We start from the raw sequence: 24688 nt of genomic DNA on the forward strand, positions 1-24688 counted from the left end.
AGTGCCATTATTTTATTTTCTCCAAGCCATTAATTGCAGTGTTTAATGTGGAGTTCTTGCACTCAATTACAGCATCTGCCTTGAGGACCCCAGCTACAGGAGCATCCTGTTATTTTCTTTTTTGCACTAGATGGTCAAACTTAGTTGAGAGCTACAGATTGTTTTTAGCTTTTCACACAAGAACCCAAAATTGTGAGTTTATAAAATCTTTATTGAAAAATACACTTGCAATATTTTCATACAAAGTAATGTAAATGGTACAGAGTAACAAGAATTGTCTGACAATTTCATAAATATCTTTACAGAAACATCTACACAATTTCTCAAGCCTTTCTGTTATGCAGGTATTAATGAAAGTTCCTTTTTTTAACTTCAGTTGAATTTACAGTGGATTTAAGTCCTAAACTTTCCCATTATTCAGTGAAGCAGGAATGACTGAAAACATGGAGTTTTTAACTTTTGCTTCCTTATAAAACCTTGCAGCAAGTATGCTGCATTTTACATGAAAGCCACTGCTGTCCCCAGCTATGGCACTGAACAGGAATACATTAGTACTGTACTGGTTGTTAGTATGTTTAATGCTTTCCTAGTAAGTCTGGTATTTTAGAACTATTTAAAATGAAAACAAGTCGTAAGTCTGATATATGCACCACTTCCTTATCCTGTTATGAGGGGAGAGGTTTCTCCCAGGCAGCCTGATTAAGTCAATTTTAAAAATAAAACCACCCTTCCCTCCCCCTCCCCAAACCCCCTCCTTTAAAAACAAGCAGTAGAGCTCAGTATATGTTTCACGAGATGGAGATGCCACCATCCTTCTACTGAGTAAGTGAGGTGGGCAGTTTCTGACTCTCAAGAAAAGCAATCTGAAGTAACATTACAAGCATATAAAATTCCTTGAAAAAAGCCAACATCCCTAGCTTCCTGCTCCATTATTGCATATATATCAAGTGAAAACAAATTCCTAATGCCATTTGCTGAAGCAGGGAGCTGTGGGATGTCAATTTGAAAATAAATACAAAAGTCAAATTGCTTCAATACAGAAAGAAAGCTGAAGTCAGCCTTTGAAAACAAAATATTCACATTTAGAAAGTGCCATTGCAAATATACAGCAAAACTAATCTGCCTTAAAATGATGCTTCACAGCCCTATCAAAAGTGCCACCTTTTGAACATCAGTTCACTTTCAAACATTGCACAGCTAAAAACAATGCATCAACGGAATTCTCTACCTTTATACACAGCAAGGTGCCTGGACATTATAGCAAAACAAGGTGATGGTTTTCAGGGGCACCAGAAACATCCTGACTATGGAGAGGGTCCATTCTGATAGCTTCCTTCAGGGCTTAAAAATATCACTCCTGTCTTCCCTCTCCAAGCAGAACTGGACTTGGCTGGAGTATTACTTCTAAGTCATTGCTTTTGTGGAGTTTGTTACTGTAAAACCAAGCCACTGTTGAGTGTGGTTCTCTTGGTGTGGTGTTCCCATGTCTGATGCAGGTATAATTTTCTAGTCCACAGATGAAAATGGTAAAGCTCTGATAAAAACAGCATAACTGGACTCACTAGAGGAAACAACTCTAAATACCTGTTGGTAGGTAGCAAGCTCTATCAGGGGTGCCTTCTCCAAGCACCAAGAAACTCTTCAGGTGCTCACCAAAGCCATAGCCTAGAGATGGATCTCCTGCCCTGTGATAGGTTGGGTTGCAGGGTTTGGAGCACATCCTTGCTGTCCCAGGTGTTGTGGGCAACTCTCCTCTTGCCCCTTTCTGATGAGTACAGAGGCTCAGAGCAGTCCAGCAGGAGATGGGTCACGGCCATGGCAGTGAGGTGAGAAGAGGAGAGCCTGGCTGGGGACACCTGCACAGGCTTGGTGACTCCTACCCTAAGCAGCCTGGTCCAGCGAAGCAGCAGGAAGGGAATCCCTGTGCTGAGACACTGGACTCAGTGAGAGCCTCTGTCATTTGCTACATCTTGTAGTCTTCTTAGGAGAGCAGTGTGATTCTCCTGGCAGACCCGCTTAGCTGGTGCTTCAGTACCATCCTCCAGGAGGATGCCTCTCTTCTTTGTTGGAGTTTCTCCAGTTCTAACCATGCTGTTGATTTCCTTTAGCCTCTGGAGATAGAAGGGGGAGAAAAACAGAAGTAGGAATATTTTCCGTTACTGTGACTTCCAAAATATAAAGTGAAGTTTTGTTGCATGACAGTGGGATTACATATGGTTGTTGTTTTTTTCTGGAGATGTGTCTGAACAAAGCACTTCCTTGTGACAGCCAAAACTTTTTTTTTCCATGACTGCCTGCTAGTCTTAGACTCAAGTTTTTTTCATTGCATGTAGAGCTGAAAGGCTTTCTGTCCATAGCTGTGGCTGTTCTCTTACACCACAGGTGCAAGTTCCTCTCTAGAAGGAAGATGGATCTCGGGGAAGATTTCTACTTCATTTGTGGTGACCAGAGATGACAGGATTCAGCTTATCACAGGCTCACCTGGTAAGTCCTCTCATCTTGTTTGGGTAGATAAGAGCATGTGATTGCATTTAATGTTCTGCTCTTTGAACAGGCTCCAGACCACATAACCCATCTGTTACTGGAAGGCTAAGGGTACCATTGCCACACCTCCTGAGCCTGTCATGTGTACCGGTACAAAGAGTAACTTTGAAAAGTACACATGTAGCTTGGACTCATGTGCTTTGCAGCTTCTTAGCTACCTGAGCTGACAATCTGAAGAGCACAGGGTGAGAAGGTACATGTTGGACAATGCAAACAGAAATGTGTTGCACAGCCTTCTCTGATTTCACTACCAAAAAGCAAAGGTAGAATTAAGGATTTGAAAGAGCAAAGTAAAATGCTTTAGACTCACCTTAGATGGGCTGCTGCTGAAATAATAGAATATTTTCTCCCTTGGAGAGAGAGTAGACTCATTTTTGTGTGGGGAGATGTAGACGGGGTGGTTCTGGGACAGCTGCACTCTGCGGGGGGAGCCAAGCCGGACAAACGGGTAGGGCGAGAGTGGAGGAGAATCCGTCTGCTCAGGAGAAAATGAAAATCACCCAGCAGTTGGTATCTGATCTCAGGTGTTAGTTCAGCAAAGCTTTTGTAAATTGGTCATCTTAAACACAGTTTAGATTTTCAGTGCTAATGTCATACATACTTGTTTAGAACTGATGTATAAGTTTTGTCATGTGACTGGGCCCGATAATTTTTTTAAATTTACGTTTCCAACACTGAAGCTGGCTGAGCACAGTGCTCAGTGCTCTGGTTTTTGTACAGGGGAAAGTGCAGCCAGGCATCAAAAGAGCTTGGTATTGCAATAGCTCCTTGAAGTGAAGTTATTGCCATAAAAATCCTGAATTTGCTTACAGTGAGGTTAGCGGAGCGTACTTTGCTGCCCCTATAGTAACAAATATCTGTTCGGTAATGAAAAGCAGAGTTTAACTTACTGCGTTTGAGGTGTACTTCAGGGCAAAGTCTTTAATCTGCTCGATGTAGATGTTGTTGTAGAACTGTATCAGGTCTCCTCTCTCCTCCTCCTCGGTGTCACTGTTGGCACCTGTCAGGCGGGTGGGGGTGGGGGGCGCGCTGTTGGGGTGCGGGACGGGCAGGGTGCTGCTGGAGCGCATGACGGGGCTGGAGTCTCTGCTGCCTGGAAAGGGAGAGCAACCCCTGCACTTCAGGCACGTTAACCCCAGACACCCAGCTGCATTTAAAAACTGTTCCAGATGCTGGAATTGCAGGATTGTTACTGTGAGACTCATGTCTGTACCAGCAACACTAGTTTTGTTTCCTTAGTGTTTCTTTCTTACAACAAAAGCAGGATGTTGTTAAACACCAACAAACTGCTGAGTACATGTACAGAACACACTTGTTTTCTAACTTCTTACTAGCTAAACTGCAAGTGGTGTTTCTGTATAAGCTGAGTTTCATCACAATATAAGCAGAGCTGAAACTATTTTTCAGGCATTTGTGCTGTACTTGTAAACAGCAGCTCTTCCAACATTGCCAGCTGGCACAATTTCAAATAAGGATCAGCAGTCTTTTTCAGCTAGCAGCAGAAATATTTGGCTTGGTAATACTTCCTGCTGCTTTAACGTGGGAAGCTGTGAAATATGTATAATTCTTTCCTTCCCTCACTGCCACCTGTCTGAGAGAAAACATACCTGTAAGTTTTACACCATTTACCTAATACCTGTAAGTTTACACCATCATCTATTAAATGTCTTAAACTGGTGGTAGGAATGTACAGCATCACTTATTTGCTTTCCTTTACACAACTCAAAGAAAATGTGTTAGTTTAAGTATCAAAGGAGTGATCTTCAGAGATGTCAGATGTGCTAAAATAGATGCTGTGGGTGGCCAGTTTGTTCTCTCTGGAGCCAGCCAACTGCTGCTTCACAGCTAAAAAAACTAAAAGAAACTGCTTCAGCTCCCAGGGTTGTGATAAGTGACAGAGTAACTGTGCCCATGAGCTACCACGAGTTCCTTTCATTCCACAAGGAGATGTTCTTTGTTGTACAAACTGTACACAGGGGGTACAGCCCAGACAGGTGTAATAGTAAGCTTGAGTTACAGCAACTCCTAAATGTTAGCAATGGAGTCTTAATTGTGAGCAAGTTTACCAAAGAAGGAATTGCTTGTGGTGGGGTGACACAAAGTCCAACTCCTACTTGATGCACCCTGTTTTGGAAATGGAATTAAAACCAGAACATCTGGCATTTGGAATCACTCACTTCTTTCTTTGTTTTTCTCTTTGCTTCTGTCCGTGGGTGAGCTCTGGCTGCTGCTGTCACTGCTGCCCGAGCGGCGGCGGCTCCTGCCTCTGATCAGGACACTGCGGTACACCTGCAGGGAGCACAGCAGAGCATGGATGCTCAGGTACACTGTCAGGAAACAACTGTCTGCACGATACAGCTGCCTTTTAGAGACTCCACTGTGTTATTGAGTTGCTTCTTACAGGGGGGGAAACACAGCCTCCTCCCTGGAGTGTTATCCAGCAGGCACTGCCTCCTTAGGCTTTAGGTAAAGGTATTTTCTATTTTAGATACAGTTTAGCATGAAGAACTCTCAGTAATGCAGGGTTTTGGATAGGACTGCTGTCTCCTGAGGAGAATGGCTCACAGCCTGCCTTCATTTAACACTAGATGTCACTTTAAAAAGTGAGTCATTCCTAAAATAGAACCAGACCCCCCTGTTCATACAGACTGCACTTACATGGCTCTGGGCTTGTGGCTGTGTCCGATAGCAGCGCATGATGTTCTGAAATGATCTGTCCTCCTCAGTAACCTGGGAGGAGACAAACAGAAAAGGTTAACAGCTTTCTGGGGCATTTTCTTTGTTTGGGGCTTTTGAGTGTTGGTTGGATTTGGGTTTTTCTGAGGAATTATAATATTTGAAATATTAAGCCTTAAAGAAAGTGTTTGTTGTTCTATATTCACACCTCACCTTAGCCATCACATAGATGGCACACATCAGCAGCTGATCCAGGTGTCTGTCCATCATGATTTCAGGGCAGTGCATCAAGGAATACTCAAAACAGGTCCAGATCTTCTTCCGCAGCTCGTCGGGTATGTCGAGTTTCAGACAGAGATCCCGCAGGCGAACACTCGCTAAATGATAAACCTGGGGACAGGGGCACTGTGCTTAGGGCACAGCAGCACTGCTTTTCTCACCCAGATACAGGGTACTTCATGCTTGTGCAAATGATAAGCCAGAAGAAGACAAATACATTTTGCTTACAAGACACAGACATTCCCAGTACAGGTAGTGATGCTAAGAAAGCATTAATTATCCTGAGCACAGGAAGGGCACTGCATAGCCTATAGAAACCACTGTATCAAATATATCAGAATATCTCCAAGGTGGATTTATATATTTCTAATGAGCCTTAAAGAAAATAAACACCTTTAAGTACCTGCTGGCAAGTACATAGTCTCCTTCATGATTCAACAGTGCCTGTGGTGACAGTCTACTGCTTTGCTAGTGAGAAGTTGTCTGCATTACAAAGCTACTGGGCAGGTATGTCCATGTATAGGCAAAGGGTATGGATGAATTTGGAAACTGAATATTCTCTCATCATTACTAGCAGTAAGGACATATTTTAAAAATTAACTGAAACCTTGCCAATACAAAGTAAGCAAAGCATAAATCACTAAAAAGTACCTTTCTGAAAAAGAGTCCAAGTGAGCCCATCTTGCGGGGCCTGCTGGAGGTGGGGAACTGCTGGATTTGTCTTTGCTCTCCAGGGGAGATCTGCTGGACAGTTAATTGGCCTGGTAATTGCAGTGCTGCCCCAGCCATCTGAGTGTTCAAGGTGCCAGTGAGGGTCTGGGCACTGAGTGGCTGGATGGGACCAGAGACAGCTTGAGGCTGGGTACCTACATTGACTTGGACTGGGAAGAAAGTTATTCCTCCATTTTCATTGGCAATACCTGTAATACAAGGAAAAGAGACAAATAACAGTAAGTTTTGGGGACAGGGAACATGTGTTTGTGGTTGGTTCTGGTTTTTGTGGTTTGTTTTTAAGTTAGTAATTCTTTTCTTAGTTGCTTATAACTATGTAATTGTTTCATCAAAATACTTCAGACTTTTCAATTTAAGGAGAGAAGATAATGAAATTGATCTTAGTTTTTAATACTAATGTAACTTTCCTCTTGTGCTAGTGCAGGAAGGAAGTCTTACTGAAATAGCCAAGTTTTTTAAGAGATGGTGTCAGTCAGAACTTCCTGGAGCTGTACATGTTCTGCCTCTACATTCTGCTTATCTATTCATTCAATTCTTCCTAATTAGGAATCCTTAAACATATTTTTCTCCACTGTTGTGTTGTTCTCCCCTCTTCCCCTTACTGTGTACTACTCCTGTGATGGGAACAAGCCTGAAACATTGTGCAGTAGCTTCTCTCTTACCTTGCACTGGGATTGTAACAGTTTGCCCATTATTGGCTGTCACGGTGGCAGTTGCCACTGTAACCAGGGTCTGGCCAGGCACCGGAGCTACCGACATTGCTTCTGGATTCATGTTCTGCACGGGCACCGGATTTACCACGGGCTGCTGGGAAACTCTCACTGCACTTCCAGTGTCAGAGGTGTTATCATTATCAGCAAACAGTCTCCTCCTGGTGGGGTTGGCTGCAGGAGAACTGTACCTGTCATACAGGGTTGTTGGAGAGGAAGAGAGGCCTGTGGATTAAAAAAACCACATGCATACATGTAACTCCTGCTGTATAACCCCTTATTATACAAATACATGGCAAATTAATGAGAACCAAAATATATGGCATGCAAAGTTCTTCAGGAAACATTTAAAAAAATTCCTTATTCTACATTTGTGGCTTACAGATAATTTTATGGATGACTTAATCGCAGACAGTGCTGTGTGTAGTAATTCTCTGAGCTAATGTCCTGTGCTTTGCTTTTCCAGAGAAAAAAGTTTGAGACTTCACAGAACTAAATAGATAATGGAGCTTCTGTTCTGCTATAACAATAAAGCAAGCTGTTCAACTACTACTAAGTAGTGTGTTTGTATAAATATTATTTAGCATATGCTTACATACATACATGCTATTGTATACATAACCTCCTTAGAACACCCCTTCATAACTATTTTTTTCACACTGAAATAATGAATGCAACACTCTTAAACATCTGACTAACGATGAGGTGGAACAGAAATGGCCTTTCCAGCTGTCTTTGCCATCAGCTGTACCTTGACATTAATGCAGCTTCACTCCTGTACACCACTTAGGTTTAAAAAATGAAACCCATGGTCTGAAGCAGTGTCAGTTTTGTGTTTTATGAAGTCTCACCTTTTCCTAGGCCTCCAGTTTCAGCACGAACCTCGTTTATCCGTCTTGGTGTCAATGGAGAACCCACAACACTGTTCCCAGCAGATCTCTCGTAATACTGGGGTGGCATTACCTAAAATATTTACACTTCTGTTAGTGTCTGTATCAAGGGTTAACCAGATAAAAAATTTTTAAAAGCTTCTACAGTGCAGATTTTGAACAACAAAGCTGTATAGGAGAAAATAACAAGAATGCTAAAAGACCTGCCATACAGTTGTGCTAATCTAGAAGGTGATGACAGCAATGTAATAATCTCTGTGACTACAATTACAAGTCTGTATTTTCAACCATGTTTTTTACTGCCCAGTAATCTTTTCAACTGTGACTGGTCCAGACTTTCCCTGCTTGTCCATTTTTGATCACTGTTCTGCTGTGCTGTGTAAATACTGGCTGAGAATTGCCTCAGCTGCAAGTCTCCATGTTGGATGTCTCTGTGGAGAGACATTTACTGTTTCCTCTGCACTGCTTTACCTAGAGAACATCATGTAGCAAACTGAAATTTGGCCTGACATCCACTCTCTGCCATCCTCTCTGATCAGGGAACCTATTTAAATACACAAAGAAGTGCTCACCTCTTCACAACTGGGAACTTTGTTGTCATTCTCTCTGATCCTGTCCCACAGGATGGATTCCTGTTTCCATGCCATACTTTCCAAGATCTGTTCTTCAATATGGTTGAGGTGTTTTACTACTTCCCGACAAAGCCCATCCTCTGCTCTAATGAAAACCTCAATTACCTGTCATGCAGAGCATTGTGATTAGCAAAATGCATTTGTTTTGTATAGTTCCTTTTTATAGAAAGATCTAATTCTCTATTTTCAAGAAAGGACTATTAGAAATATCAAGACTGCATTGCTCAATCATATGCTGTAGTTTTATCAGAAGACATATTTGTATCTTTCTAAACAAACAAATCTGTCAAGCACTGTTGCAAAATAGCTGCAGCAATTGCTCATGATAAAATGATAACCATTAGTTACTATATATATGTTTTATATATAGTATATATATATACACCTGTATATATATATTGTACACCTGTATATATACTGTATATAGTATATATATATACACCTGGCTACTGCTCCTGTGTGCAGCTTCTAACAGTATTTTGATTTTTGAACACCCGAGAACACCCCAGAGTGGCAGACACTTGGGTAATATTTTTTCACTACTTGAAGGAGCAAAGCTGAGGATGAAGGGATAACCTGCAAATGAACATCTAGGTAAAGAGATTGCTACTTAATATAAATCCATAGAATACTCCTGACTTGGACAGGCATTTCCAGCTATCAGACACATTACCTTATAGAAATGATAAACTGGAATGTCAAATATTTCAGTGATGTAGGGGAAGTTCCCAGGTGGGTTGTATGTGAAGGTGATGATCTCCAGGCAGCAGGCCAGCAGGGATCGGTGGAACACATCTTGCTCCAGGATTGCCTGCAAGAGCAGTGCAAGCTTCAGTGCTTCATTTACAGTGTAACTACAGCACAGGAAAGTTCTTTCTATTCTGCCTCAACAGCAAGATTATCAAGCTTAAAAAGTAAGATTTTATTTTATAAGAGACAGAATAGAATCCAAAATTAATCATCTCTGCTGATTAAAACTTTTATTTATATACATGTTTGGACTCACAAACTGTGTCTTTTATGCTTTGTCTTGCACTCAGGTGTATATAAATGCTACTTCTCTGAGCCTAACCTTCATTTTAAATAGCTCTGTTCTGCTCTGCAATGGGTTTCCTTTGTTTAGATCCAACTGTAATTAAGTAAATTATAAAGTAAATTATTAAATAAATTATAAATTGTAAAATAAATCCAGCTGTAAATTAAGTAAAATTAGTTTTCCTTACAGATAAGTCAGCATCTCCCAGTCTCCTCCTCTCCTCCTCAATGACTGACTCCAAGACCTTGTAGTACAGCACCTCAGCCAGACGGAAATGCTTACTGGCAACATCTGTGGGAATTTTATACAGAAACAATGTTGTAAAATGTGATCAAATATTTATATTCTTAAGATACAGAGATAAAACACTTCAGTGGGTTGTGTGGGTTTCTGTGCTGCAGCTACAATGCTTTTAGGATTAAATCAGTTAATTTGAAGTTAATTTAGGAACCCCTCTCCTATGTGGCACTGACTTGTCAATGCAGAGCACAGAGCTTACTCCTGAAGACAGGTTATTATCAAAGCATGTATATATAATAACTTGAACTTGCTGTAGTATAGTATACAGATTTCAAGTCTTGTTTGAAAAGCATGGATATATGGATCCAGGTTGCACTGTGCAACAAAAAACACTGAAGCAAATATGAAGTGAGTAAGGCCCTAATAAGAAACAAGAAGCTCAGGAGCACCTTCCTAATTTCTGATCTGTCCTCACACCATTCCCCAGTCACAACAGCTTTGCAAATAATACTTCATGTTCATACTGGAAGGATTTGAATAGCACCTGTACTAACCCATCCTCCTGTGTAAGCCAGAATTGCTGCAGCACTTCTAAGGGCTATTTCATTACTGCCACAGAAATTCATGCCCTGGCTAAATGTGTCATCAGGAGACAAGCTTTTCATTTCAACCCTGCAGAACTGGCAGTATCATCAAATTCCAGTGATTGGACCTAAGGCTGAATATAAAATGTATGCAGGGTAGAGATTTGCCATGCCTTAAGAACACCAGGAAATGACAGAAGCAATAGAAAAGACTCTTGTGCTAAAGCAAAAGCTGTAAGTAAAACTAATTTACAGGAGATTCGTGTATTTACAGGCATTTTAATTATTGTCTGCATCAGTAAAATGTTTCTTACCTTTGGAAAAATTAGTGAATTCTCCCTCAGCCTGCATGTTCTGGCAGTAAACTTCATACATTTCCTTTACTCTGTTTGCAATAGACTGAGAAGGATCTCTGGAACATGACCTGAAAATAAAACCAAAACATTTTCAACATGCTGTTCCTACTAAGAAACAAATAAACAAATCTAAAACTATTTATATTACAGGACTAAAAGATGAAACTATAATTGCCCTGGAAAGCCAAACAAACAGACCCAGGTGTGCATTACTGTACTGAAAAGGCTCCACAGAATATTATTATTACTGTATATATGATAATAAACTTGCACATCTTTTCAGGATCAGGGATAAACAGCATTTTCCATGTGATATAAAAATGGTTTAAGAAATACATTGTACCTGAGGCAACAGTTTATCCACATGGAGAATAAATGTGATTTGGAATCTCCTGCATTAGCAGTGGTTTGCTAATGTGAGATATGATGAAGAGGAAGAAGAATAATCTTAAGATTTTGGAGTAGCAGTTTGCTGTTAGAAAAACTCAGAACTGTTGGGTTTAAAATGTTGCATGTTCCTCCTGCCATCTAACTCTTAATGAGAAAGGTGTTAGATAAACAGAACAAAGCTTTTTAAATTTTAAATGTCTCTCTGGGTCCTATTTTATTCCAGAACTTTTCAAGACTGACTCAGCATGTTAAATTTCACTGTGTAGCACTAACATTTGTTATTAACAGCGTTTTAAAAATAGAATTATTTGGCTGGCTAAACATCAAACTAACCTGAGTATGTGCTCCAGAGTTTCACTGGGGGCATTTTTCAGTCCTGCCAGCATGGAATGAAGGCGGCTCAAGCTGTGTGTTGCTATGGAAACAGGAGTCTCATATGGGTTGCTCTCTTTAATATACTTGCGGCCAGTAAGTGGGGTTGTAATCCGAAGTGATTTGGACTGTGAAGACAAAACCCAAGCACACAGCTGCACATGGTGATATAACTGGGACAGAGGCCACCACCTCCAAGTGTCAGTTCTACAGAATTCTTACCCTGTGTTATGATACAGGGCTGGGAGTCACACAGCCCCCACTGGCTCATCTCGGGGACAGTCACCAGCAATGAAAGATTTATCAGTGCCACTCGTGTGACTGTATCAAACAGCACTGTATCAACCTAACAACAGAGGATGGCACCTCACAGAGCCCATGTCATAACTCACCCTGTCAAAGTGCTGCTGCAAATTATGTTTCACTTGTACTCGTTCGGCTGTTTCCATTCCTGAAGTTGTGTTCAAGCACCTTGTGAGGGTTCCAATCTCTTCATCAGCATCCTCCCCGAGGAATATCCGCTCATCCAGGTTCCCTACTGACAGAACGTACTCCTCGTAGGCCTTGTTGATGGCTTTGCTGGAGCAGAAAGAAAAGAGGGATTGGTTTAGTGCTTTGTTTACTTGCTCACTGAGTGAACACTGGCCTGGCCTGGTGGAAGTCTGCTTGCAGAACTTTAACCCTTCAGGACTACCCCAAGAACTTGTTCTCCTTACAAATCTACAATATCTGAAAACTGACAGCAGCAAGAACATTACATTCCATGAGATCTGATGGTTTGCCACTTTATAGCTGCAGGAGGAACAGAACAAAATACTGAGAACTCGTATTTGGCTGGAAACTCCTCAAAACATAGGCAGCATCACACCATCTTAAGCTACATCTACCATTTGCAGACCATTTAAAAGAAAGTTGGTCCTACTCAAAGCTTCTCTAGTTTTCTAAAGAAAAAATTACCAAACCCAGTTTTTACCATCTATGCAATGTGCTCTCACATCTCTTTCATACTTGTTACATAAAAAATAAAATGTAAGTGAGGTAACACAGAAAGTTAACAACAAAAGACATGAAGTGACACCACCCTGAAGAGTCACTGCTCTTTCAGCCACGCCTCAGATGGTACCACCTCAGAGAAAAGGAACTGAAATGCCATTTTGTGTATGAACATGAATAGAAGCACAGGTCAGCAAGCTGGTACTGCTGTGCAGGTACTGCTGATAATGTATTACCAGTGCATTGGATAATGTATTACCAATGATACCAATGGATTACAGAGACTAAAGCAAAGCAAACCACCAATCCAGTGACTCACAAGCTGTCTCCGAAGTTCCCAGGATCTAGGAATCCAGTCAGATTCTCATCTTTTCCTTTTAAAAGCTGTAAGACAGTTAAGAACAAAAGATGGAGATTTCCATTCTTCAAAAGGCTTCTAAGATCATGAGTCAGGAGAATTGCAGATTTACTGACCAACCTTTTTGTCGAAGAGTTTCCGGATATATGGCTTCCAAAAATGTTCCTTTATGCCCTTTGCTTCTAAAACCAATCCATAATGTAACGAGCACAGTTTTTCAATGATGCAGGGAGGATCAGCTGATAGTTTATAATCCTTACTATGGAAGTCTTCAGGTAGACCTACAATTACAAATATTGTATTGTTTAATTCTGCAAATCCATATCCTGCCTACTCAAGTTAAATTTTATCCTGCATGTTCTAGGTAGTGTCCAATTAAAATGGTAAACTACTTCTCTTGAAAGAATTCTTAATTACACAACGCCCACTCAATTTGATAATGTTGTCAAAACTCAATTTAGGGTCAGAGATTTAAAAAAAAGTATCAGTTCTAACAGAAAACTAATAAAAAAACTTGTGAACCATAAAATTTATTCAAATTATTTGGAATAATGGTCCCAGTTCACATCCAAACCACTGCAAAGTGAATGCCAATACTGCAGGGCACTGAAAATGAAGTTCAGAACTCATTTGGATCTCGGGTGATCCAGTCAGCAATACATTTCCATTCTCTGCAGAAAGAGAACAGCAACAGTCCAGAAATGAGTGAGAAACAATCAAGTTGCCACTCACTGTTGAGCTCTGGATCTTTCCAAAGTGCTGCCTCACCCTTCCATGACATGGGAATGTCATCAACTGGAATTCTTACTTTGGAACTTCCTTCAGTGGTATTAACACAGAAAATTAAATTCACGACTTCCTGTATCACTGATGTAATTCAGTGCTTTTATTGCAGACAACATGAACAGAAATCAGTGTAGCCAGTTACAGAAAATATTAATTCTCACAGATTTCAAATCACTGTTATTCAATTTATTCTCTGCCACAAAGATTCACCCTCACTTCAGTACCCTTAGAAATTCCTGCAGAGATGGATACTTTCTGAACACACCTTTGAAATTAGGATTCAGAAGCTCCCTGCGGTTGGGACACTGGAGAGCATTTCCATACACCAGATCCAAAGCACATAACAGGAGGTGGTAGGAATTGACCAAATCATCACTGATCATAGGAAAATTACCTTCAATATTAAAAAGACATGAGATGAATTAAAATTAGGATTTATTTAAAAGTCTTTTAACCAAGAAACTTGAGATTTCTATCACAATTAGCAGTGGAGTCCTGGAAACACAGACTTTGGTGACTATAAATATCTGGATAGAAATGCAGGTAGTAAAGCAGAGAGATCCTGAGCAAAATACAGTGAATACAACAGTAAAATATGTGCTCAGAACAGCAGCAATTGTGTAGGAACTCAAATACATTGTGCTGTTTTGAAAACAAACATTATCCAAGTGTTGATAAGCATGATATTGCATATACATGGTATAATAACATTATATATAATAGTATATTAAATATATTTAAACTTATATTCAATTTTCTGATTCCGTGTTTGTTAAAAGAAAAAGAATTTAAATGTAGATAACTGGAACTATTTAAACTAACAAAGCTTACATTAAATTTATAGTAACTGTACACACTTATCAGTTATTTCAAAATCATTAAAGGCTCAGAATGAAGCAATAAAGTCCTAAATACAATAGTAAAATATTAATAAAAACCTTAAAGAAGTAACTCCCATAAGATAGGTTCACTTAATAACCATGGCATGGCAATCATTCCTGTTGGCATCAATTCATCCTGGTTTGACAGCACTGGAGTAGTTTCATACAAATGATTTGTCACTGACATTTCAAACCAGAGCTCACTGCTCCCTTTCACAGCCCAATACCAAATAATAGACAACAGTTAACTTGGGGCAGTAGAGAGATATTTCTTTTCATTTCCATTTAGAAGGCAGAAGAAGTCAAGATAGGGAGTTTAAAGATGAATTCTTACAAGCTGCTGTCTTACTTTGCAGTGTACACCGAGGGCATGAGCAGGATCTGCACTTTCTGCATTTGTCAGACTGAACACAGTGATCTTCAGGCTTGCAGAAATATCACAGACAAGCCTGAGCTTGCCACTAATGGGTGGTTGCCATGTTAAGGATTACTGCAAACCCTCAAAATAGACTGAATAAGACTTAAAATGAATATTTTATGCCTTAAATGGTCAATATTTAGTTTATATTTTTGTGCTGACACACTCTAATAAATTTACCACCAGTCACTTACTAATTTTACAGTTTATAATTAATGTAGATTTTCCTTGTAAACCCAAATTTGCTGCATTACCAGCTTGGTGTTCTCTCCAAAGTTAATTTGTATCTGAACTGCTCACCCATTAGCATGTAGGCAACTGGTGAAGTAGTTACTCAAACATATTAATCAATAATTTGGCAATATAAAGACTCATAAAGTCTCTTTGCAACTTGTCAACTATTCAAGCTACCCAGGGAAGTGAGGATTTAAAAAAAGGGAAAAGAAAAATCTGTGATTTTAAGGGCCCTCAAAGCCCTTAAGTTCTCAAACAATCTCTAGGGGATCCTGCTCTAACAGGGGGGTTGAACTAGATGATCCTCAGAGGTCCCTCCCAAGCCCTGACCATTCTGTGAAGCCTGTTAAAGAAAGATTTCTCTTCACCAGCAAACTGGAAGTTGAAGCCTGCTGGAAAAGGCAGCTCCCACCTCAGATACAGCATGCAGTGCAGCCCCTGTGCTGTGCCACACCCTTCCTGACCTTTGTGCAGAGCTGTGATGGGAAAAGTCCAGTAATATTGCCCAAAACTTTCCCAAAAGAGCTGCTGGCAACCCACTGCAGTGTGGCACAGAGTAGAAAGAAAGGGCTAATCTGCACTGAACAAACTTGGTGCCAGATAACTCAATATTGTGACAGCCTACTCTGTCCTATCCTCAAAAGCAGCCAATTAAGGAATTCATGGCACACTGCAGGGATCCTAACACTGCTTTACTTCAAATTGGAAAAAACCCAACCCACTACACACCCCAAAACTAACACAAAATTCCTTTGATCCATTTTTTTCTAGAAGCTAAACTATTGCTTTGCTTATACTAGAATGTTATTCTAGTATAGATTATGAACTATAAATATATTATGATTCTATAATTATGAATTATAGAAATCTAGAAATATATTATGAAAAAATATATAAAGTCTCTGGAAATTATCCATGGACTTGAGTCAACACAGGTGTTCATGCAGTCAGGAATATAAATCTGACATTTATTTTCCTCAGAACACCATCTTACTTATACAGACTTAGCAGTGAATGCTCAACCAAGTGCCCTTGGTGTTCAGAAACTCTTTAACCACCCAGGCTTGGTGAAAAAAGACTTCACACCACATGGGACACAATATCTTAAGACTAAAATCAGGATTTAATTCTGTTTCCTCCTTTGAGTTTTGTCCCGTCAGCTGGGAAAACATCTTCTACTCTTCTTATTAGCTTTAAGACTGCTGAGACAATAAAGGTTACACACACCTTGCAGTCCATCATCTGACCATGGCACTGTTTCTACAGGAGCAAGATGCCAGAGCCAGCTACAGGCATGCTGCTGTGTCCAAACCACAGGAGTCAGTCACCCTTGCATGAGTAAGGGAAATGCATGGGATTATTTGGTACAATTGCTGTCTGCTCATTTTTTAAAAAGGTTGAGGGCAAAAAAGGTTATCCAAAGACTTAGAGTGCTATCCTTCAAAGTGCATACACCTGGAGTTTTACGATATATTTTTTACTAAGTTGCAGGAAAAAAAAATCATTAAGTATTTTCAGTGCTGCTGGAAACTTCAGAGGAATTTAAATATTCTTTTTTCCTGGTAAACACACATATATACCTTAATTACAACAACTAAACATGAACTCACTAAAATTCTAAGCTACATTTCCCTTTGGATTAACAGCATAAATCTCCACAATATTGGAAACATTGTAAAAATATCCCACATAGAAGCTACCAAACTATCTGGACATTTAGCTCACCTTAGAAGTGAAGTGAAACACAGAGCTGGGGAAATGAAAACAGAACACATCCCCTCAGGCTGCTCTGAGAAGGCCCTTTCCTCAGAGGGAGAATTCACCTTTCAGTGTTTAAGGCCTGATTTAACACAATGATTAAACAAAACATCTTTGCAGCATTTAATCCCTTTCGAATCTCTTACCTTTTGCATGAACAAACAGCACCCAGCAAAACTGGAACACTTCAGTCACAGTACAGGGCTGTCGCCTTTTGGGGGAAAATACAGCAAGAAGAGAACAAATAAATGAATGCATTGAGACAGATAAAACATCAGAAAACATTAAATCATCCTAAAAGAAAAGGGAACTTTACTACAGCTTGGCCAAACACTTAAACTCTTCCCACAAAAACCTGACTACAGGTAATAAAGCTGCACACTGGCTTAGAGGAGGCACAAGTGGAGGCCAGGTCCTGATCCAGGTGTCAGCAGAGCCCGGCAGGAACAGGACAAGACCACAGCAGGAAAACCACTGCAGATTTAATGGCAACCATGGCTGACCTAGCTCTGGTATTTTAATGCAAAGTTGTGATCTTAGTTTTAAAGAAAAGGTAAGTATCTGAACTCAAAACCTGGAAGTGCTTTCATATAATATATAACTAATTCACAAGGCCCCTTTTAAAATTGAAACTTTGCAGGTTAAGGATTTTTTACACAATACTGGACAGTTTTCCTGAATCTCCTCCCTCCCTTCATGTTTCCAGCTAGTTAGTTTGCTTGGCATTCTTGTCACCATAAAACTCTTAACAGCACAAACTCAGCCATTTATCTTCTTATTAAAAAAAAGTAAAAATCAGAAACCATGCTGAAGTGTTTACTGAATATATTAAAAACCCCACAAAACCCAAACAAACCAGCCTCCCCTAGCACCAATTTTTATAACTTCCCAACATCACTTCTTGTTTCCTTCTAACATATGACTGGAAGCAATCACAGCTCATCTGCATCAGGTTATCTCAGTTATATCAAGAATTATTTCAAATGTCAAAATTAACATACATTTCACACAAAATAAGTATCATCTTCCAACTTCATCTTCAAAATTACTTCACACCTTACCATCCATGCTAACCAACTAGCAGGGTTCATTTTCCCAACCATATAATTTTATATGCAGTATATTTTAATTGCAACATTATAGAAAAATATTCATCTCAATACATTATTTCATCAACAGTCCAATTCCTATGTAGTCATCATTTTATTCTCCAACAAAGTAATTTAGACACAATTCTGGTTTTTATGATAGATTCAAAAATATTCAGTCCCAAATGTCACTCAATTATGGTCACAAGAACATTAAGGGGGGAAAAAAAAGTCAAAAACCTAGGAAATAGCCTGTAAATATTAGAAAAAATAAAATAAAATAATTTTAAAAACACTCAAACCATAAACCAACCCCCAAACCAACCAAATAATGATACTTCAAAGTATTGAATATGAAAGAAATAATGAATTGGAATAAATCAGTTCTGCTTCTAACACTGCTAACTACCACAAGAAATCACAATTAAGTGCTGACAAAAACTGACAAAGTCTTGTTCAGATCGGAATAAACAGGAAAAAAGATTAGCACAGAATTTTCACAGCACTCCTAATACAATCAGTAACAAAGGAACAAACCTGCTGTAAAATAAAAATCCAGATTTTTGGAAAACTATGGCAATTACTAGGCAGTGGAACAGGCCTATGAGCTACTGAGGCTGAACTGACCATACAATAAACAAATCTTCCAGCCTGTCCCAGCTCAGAAATACCAATATTTCTCTTCTCTACAGGCTGTTCTTATTTCTTCCCTTTCCCCTACCCCCCCCCACTCATTACAACTTCTCAGCTTTGGGATTTCCTGCACTCTGTGAGATCTGACAAACTGCAAAAAAATTACTGCAAGCAAGGAGAGACAGAGCTGCTCCAATATTATAAAAAACTACTATGACTATACAGTCAAAAAACAACTAAAACAACTGACCAACTTCATTGAATTTCTGCAATAGCAATACTCTAAATCAGCCTGGAAATAACAAAAACATACCTCTGTTTTCTTCCTCTCTGTTGTCGAGGTTGATCTTCTTGAGGATATCTGAAAATGTCCTGAAAAATGGGCTCATACTTCTTAAAAATGACTGCAGAGACAGTGAAGTTCCTCTCCAACCTCTCAGTTCGTTCTCTGAACTGGGAGGGCAGATTTGCCATGTCTTCCCACTTCTTCATCTTGTTAAAAAACTCAATTAAGCTGAAAATACCAAATAGAGTGGAAATGAATTTTTTTACTTCTGCCCCAATGCTCCCCTCCCATATATTACACTATATTTATTTGCAAAGAAAAGTGCAATTTCTGCTTCCCATACTACTGGTAAGATGGTATTGGAAAAACTTGAGTATGCTCAGAGCCAGGCCTTTACCCATAAGCAACTGTGAGCTCAGGCAGCTCTCAAAACATTTTTATAACCTTGGCTGATGACCACGTGAAATACACATTCACAGTTCTTGGGTCTTCCTTACAATCAGTTCTAAAATCAGATTTCTTTATTTTTTCTGAATTATTTATAAAATAAAAAAACCTTAGAGTTTCAGTATGCTAAGATTCTACAAAGTATGGGAAGCCGCTAAAGCTGCAAAAAAATTCACTTCATAAACTTGGCACAGTCTTAAGTAGACCAGATGAAATAAACTATTTACCCAGATGCAATTACCTGAATTTCTGATATGGGAGAAAAAAAAAAACAGGTTTTCAAGGAACACATTTGTATTGTTTAAACCAGTGGCAATGCTTCAACATTAAAGAAAATAGGGGGGAAAAAGTGCATAACTACACTCTTTTTCTTGTTACCATTGTACAAAGTTGTTATAAAACAATCAGATTGCTAATAAATCAATTATTTCAGAAAATTATTCTTCACTGCTTTATGGACATATACATTTGATACACAAATAAGTTTATCAGAATCTGACATCCCTCTAGCTTCATAAAGCAAGAACACATGAAAAGTGAAGTGGTCTCACAAAAAAATGAAGATAAAGTTTGTGAGTATTTTCCCAGTGAATATAAAATGGTTTCGTCTCACGTGAGAATTTCACACTTTGCACACATCAAACATAGATTATTTTTTAGGGACTGGTTTATTTCCCTTGAGAGATGGAGGACAATCCCAGATTTTGAAATCCAGTGGTTTAACAACACAGCCATGACCTAATGGAGCTGTCCTGCTTCTGTGGCAATAAGCTGTAACACCAAGATTCCAGTGACAGAAACTGACTTTAAAAGCAGGAAACAAGGCAGCCATTTAGCCTTTGTTCTCAATTTCTAAAATCTGCAAGCTGATAAGCAGACTTTGGTATTTTGCAAGTGTTTAAAAATTAGCACAAATAGAAGTTACCTTTGTTCTGAGCAGCGCAGAATTCTGGTTAAAGATACATAATTTCCCTCAGCTGTCCCTCTGCTCACAGTTGGAATTGCTTTTCTGCAGGCCACATACAAGGCACACGCCAGCCAGTGCAGATCATTGCCCTGTGAGGGGAAACATCAGGCACCTAAAGCACTTCATTGCAAAGAAAAACTTCTCAGCTTTGCACCCAAAATCAGGGGAAAGGATAGAGTGGTGTCCTAACCCAATGAAGTTCAGCTACTGACAAAGCTGCTTCGTTGTTTCAAAGTTCTGTTGAGCTACTTTGTGTTTTTAACTCTAAGCAAAACAGGAACTAAAGGGATACTATATCAAAGTACACAAGTTACTTTATAAATTCCACACCCAATGTTTAACAAGGTATTTTTAGTGGTGCTCTTCTCCTAGGAAAGCATTTTGAACTGTCTTGGTGTTACAAGAAAAATACATAAACGTTACAGTTCCTTCCTGTCCAAGCAGCCTTCTACCTCGCATACACAGTGGGAACAGAAACCAGTTCCCATTTTCCCTGCATTATGCAACAGAACTATGAACACAAATTAATTCCAACAAAAATCCTCCAAAGCTTATTCCACCTCTTCAAATAAAATACTATGTTTTAACGGGAAAAGGACGGTATTTTTATACGTAGTGTATATTTTATACTTTTTAGGGTGCAGAACACTGAACGTGATGCCAGGGGGTGAGATGAACATCCACCTCTGCAGAAAACCCAAAGCTGCTGCCTGAGCTCCCCATCCCGCTCCCGAGGCGAGGGGATTCCAGGGCAGATCTCTCCTTTCTTTCCTGCGGGAGGAACACACAGCTCCAGGCACCGCAGCACCCACCACCTTCCTCTGCACCGAGCTGCCCGCCCCTGGGAAGGGAAACCTTCAGGAATTGCCATTAACTCCAGACAGAGGCGATTTTATCACAAACACCACTTTTATTTATACAAAGCCACCCGGTCAACGTCTTCCCTATGTTACCGTTTTGAAGAATGATGTGACGAAACCCGAGGGAGTTTAACCATCTGCAAAGTTTCGTGCCGCCTTCACGCAAACCCCGGTTCATGATCACAACACAATTCCTCATTGCCATGAGGGGATCGACACGAGCAGCCGACCCACAGACGGGTGCCGAGGTCACCACGGCACGCCTGACAGCCAGACACCTCCAACCAGAAACCACTCTTATTTTTAATGCCTTTATAACGCCGAAATCATGATTTTTTTCCTCATTTCAGACCGGAGCACGGCAGCAGGGGCAGCGCAGAGCCCCGGGGAGCCCCGCAGAGCTCCGCTCCCCCGCGGCACGGAGGCTCCAGGCCGCGAGCCCGGGCCCTGAGGGACGCGTCCCGCGGCTGAGGCGCGATCCCCTCAGGGGAGCGAGCCCTGACAGGACGGACCGAACCGAACCGAACGCTGACACAACGGACCAGACCGAACCAAACACTGACAGAACGGACCAGACCGAACCAAACAAACACTGACAGAACGGACCGAGCGCTGACAGGACGGACCGGACCGAGAGGTGACAGAACGGATCGGGCCGGGCCGAGAGGTGACAGGACGGGCTGGGCCGGGCCGAGAGGTGACAGAACGGACCGGACCGGGCCGATAGCTGACAGGACGGGCTGGGCCGGGTCGGGCCGTGCAGCCTGGGCGGAGCGGGGCGGAACGCGCCCCCGCTGTGGTGCGAGCTAACGCCCGGTCAGAGTGAGGGAGAGGCCGTCGCGCCTCAAGGGCCGTCCCCTTCCTACTCGCCGCTTAACCCCCTCCCTCCCACCGGGCTCCCGCCCAGGGACGTCGCCTCAGGGCGGCCGCTCCCCCCCCTGGCGCTGCCCCCCACCTGCCGCCCCTCACCTCCAGGGTGTAGTTCCGCTTCATGCTCTGGTAGCTGATCCAGGCCTCGGAGCGGGCGCGCTCGTCCATGTTGAGGCTGCTGCACAGCTCCTCATAGCGCTGCCGGGTCTCCCCTTCTTCGGCCGGCGGGGAGGGGGCTGTGGGGGCCCCCCCGGCCCCCGCCTCGGCCTCCTCCTCCTCCCCGCCCGGCATCCCGCACCCCGGCGCTAGGGGGCGGCCGCCCCGTCCCGCACTGCGCCTGCGCCGCCGCCCCTCGGGGTCGCGAGCCGCGTTCGAATCCAAACGCTCCGGCGCCGGGCCCCGCCCCCGCCCTGCGACGCCTCCCATTGGACGGCGGGGGGGCGCGAGGGCCCTCCGCGCGCAGGCGCCTCGCGCCCCTTTCCCGCCCCGCCCCGCTCCCGGCATGCAGCGGGAGGGACCGGAACCGCCCCCCGAACCCCCCGGCACTTCCCGGGCCCGTCAGAGAGCGGGGCTGGTACCGAGAGACAGCTCTAAGGGGCCACCGCCCGGCCAGGCTTCGAGACCCTGATGAACGAAACACTGACCCAACCCGTGAAGTTGGGAGCGTTACCCAGGGGTCAGGCCCCCGGGGAGCGGCAGCGCCCGGTGCCTCAGAGGCTGCGGAGTTCCAGGGAATGAGGAAAACAGAAATAAATTCCAAAAAAGGCTAAAAACAACAAATGGACTTATTTTTTCTTTTTTTTAAATGTGAAGGCGGGTGTTGGAGTGAGCCCCAGGCCAGAGGGGGTCACGGCCCCATCGCGGTTCTGCTGTTGGCACAAGGACACGGCCCGAGCGCAGGGGAACCCCCTGAAAACCAGCACTGAAGAGAGAGCAGCCCCAACACTGCACATCTGAATGCAGAGAGCAGCAGGACCCCCTGGACCTCGGTACAAGATCTACTGACTCTGCCTCTTTGCTTTTGTCCTGTACTGTTGCCAAGCTAACAACAAAGGAAAAGCCCAGGGAGAACAGAAGATGTCCAGAAAAGATCTGTCTAACCTGAGATACTTCCCTGGCCAGGAGGATGCATCTTTACCCAGCGGTGAGAGCACCAGGTGGTGACAGAAAGCCTGAGCTGGCATCAGAAGGTGGTGGTGGCAGCAGGGTCCCTGCAGCCCCACACCCCCAGCCTGCCAGGACAACCTGGGGGGCTTGCTGGTTTCACTGCAAGGTTAAAAACTCGTGGTTAGGCTGCACCTGATGGGACTCTGCAGTCAGGCAGCACCTGCTTGCAGGTATACAGGGCACTGACAGGATACTCTGCCACTCTGAGGTCTGTATACAATACTGTAGGGCTTTTCTGTACAGGATTCATTAAGGCAGAAAGCAGAAATAACTTATAAGTATTTAACATTCAACTGAGCAACATTAACCTACTCTTTTTAAAATCCTCTGGACAAAAAAGCAAACCCACAGTATTAAAATATAAATAAAACCTTTGTTAAAGGTAAAGTTATTAGGCTGTGGCTGCATTCTTCCCTTTCGTTTTATGCATCCAAATGTTGTAATTAAATGGTTTAACCTGACTGCTCTCATGTAGAATACTTTAAATAAAGATAATTTTTCATTTAATGGTCACCTGAAAACAACATTTGGTAAGAAACAACTTAGACACAGTAGACACACCACAATCTTTTCCACCCCTGCAAACAGCAATGTTCAACATGAATAACAACACAGATACATAATTATCTGGCATGTTAATTGCTTGAATCATTCCCACTACTGAATGCCCTTTACATCTAACAGTGCTGTAAGAGTAGGCCACAGCCACTCGTGTCACCACCAATGCAGAACATTTCACAGGGAATCCATGTGCCTCCTCTCTGCCTGGGCCCCTGACAACTGCTAATCCTGTCCCTGACCATCCCAGAGAGGCAGGAGAGCAAAGTTTTCATTTTCAGATTCACTTTATGGCAGGGTTTGAGATGGCATTTCCCCTCCCTGCTTTTGTAAGAGCTTAAAAGGAGGCAGTGTTACAAAAAAAATAAATCTTACTATGCCTAGTTTGAAAACTTCTGGTTTTTTTCAGTAGAGAAATGCTGGAGTTTGAGATCAATGCAAGGTTGCTTGGGTATTTTTAAAAAGAAACTGAGCTCAAAGTGTTTTTGGGTCATAACTGTTCTGAACTGAGATACTTACTGTGTGTACTTCTCCATTTCATAACCCCAGCCCACCCTATTTTGTGGAAAATTTTCCTTCTTTATTTCCCAGTGCAAAGTATTAAAATGATGTGTTAAAAACTGAAATACAAAACCCAAAATGTCAGTATTTCCAGCAGGCTGGAACTTAGGACAATAATAAAGGATGTCATTTACAGACACTGCTTAATACAAAGCATTTTACCATCCTCCCCCTGTGTATTCTGTCAATATTTTCAAAGCCCTATCTCAGCTGGATTTAATTGCTAAAAGCCAGGTTTTCTCCTAAAGGAAGAGTTCTCCTCAGGGAAATGTTAACTGAAACTGTGTCAGCAGTTAACCATCACAAGTCCTTGCTGTATCTTTTAACATTTACGTGTTACTTAAAATAAAATGATCAAGGTTTTCTTGCTGTTTAGTTATGG

General features: G+C 41.7%; 1 protein-coding gene across 3 annotated transcripts; it reads right to left on the bottom strand.

The window, feature by feature from the left end:
• Positions 1 to 75: 75 nt before the first annotated feature.
• Positions 76 to 22322, bottom strand: RBL2 (RB transcriptional corepressor like 2). Of its 3 annotated transcripts, XM_030457500.1 has the most exons (22): positions 22120 to 22321; positions 20249 to 20379; positions 18904 to 19104; positions 17016 to 17080; positions 13844 to 13972; positions 12913 to 13073; positions 12754 to 12818; positions 11834 to 12020; positions 11403 to 11569; positions 10638 to 10747; positions 9687 to 9790; positions 9137 to 9274; positions 8404 to 8568; positions 7793 to 7904; positions 6894 to 7166; positions 6151 to 6419; positions 5434 to 5610; positions 5203 to 5274; positions 4722 to 4833; positions 3435 to 3637; positions 2855 to 3019; positions 78 to 2111 (listed from the first exon to the last, which is right to left on the bottom strand). In XM_030457500.1, exons 1-22 carry the CDS (start codon positions 22309 to 22311, stop codon positions 1941 to 1943), a joined length of 3369 nt encoding a protein of 1122 aa, XP_030313360.1. In that variant the 5' UTR covers positions 22312 to 22321; the 3' UTR covers positions 78 to 1940. The 3 variants fall into 3 exon arrangements, with proteins under 3 accessions (XP_030313362.1, XP_030313361.1, XP_030313360.1); XM_030457502.1 differs by lacking the exon at positions 5434 to 5610 and having other exon boundaries at positions 76 to 2111; positions 22120 to 22322; XM_030457501.1 differs by lacking the exon at positions 8404 to 8568 and having other exon boundaries at positions 77 to 2111.
• Between the last annotated feature and the right edge of the window lie 2366 nt (positions 22323 to 24688).

This window comes from Calypte anna, chromosome 11 (assembly GCF_003957555.1).
Source record: "Calypte anna isolate BGI_N300 chromosome 11, bCalAnn1_v1.p, whole genome shotgun sequence".
NCBI lineage: Eukaryota > Metazoa > Chordata > Aves > Apodiformes > Trochilidae > Calypte > Calypte anna.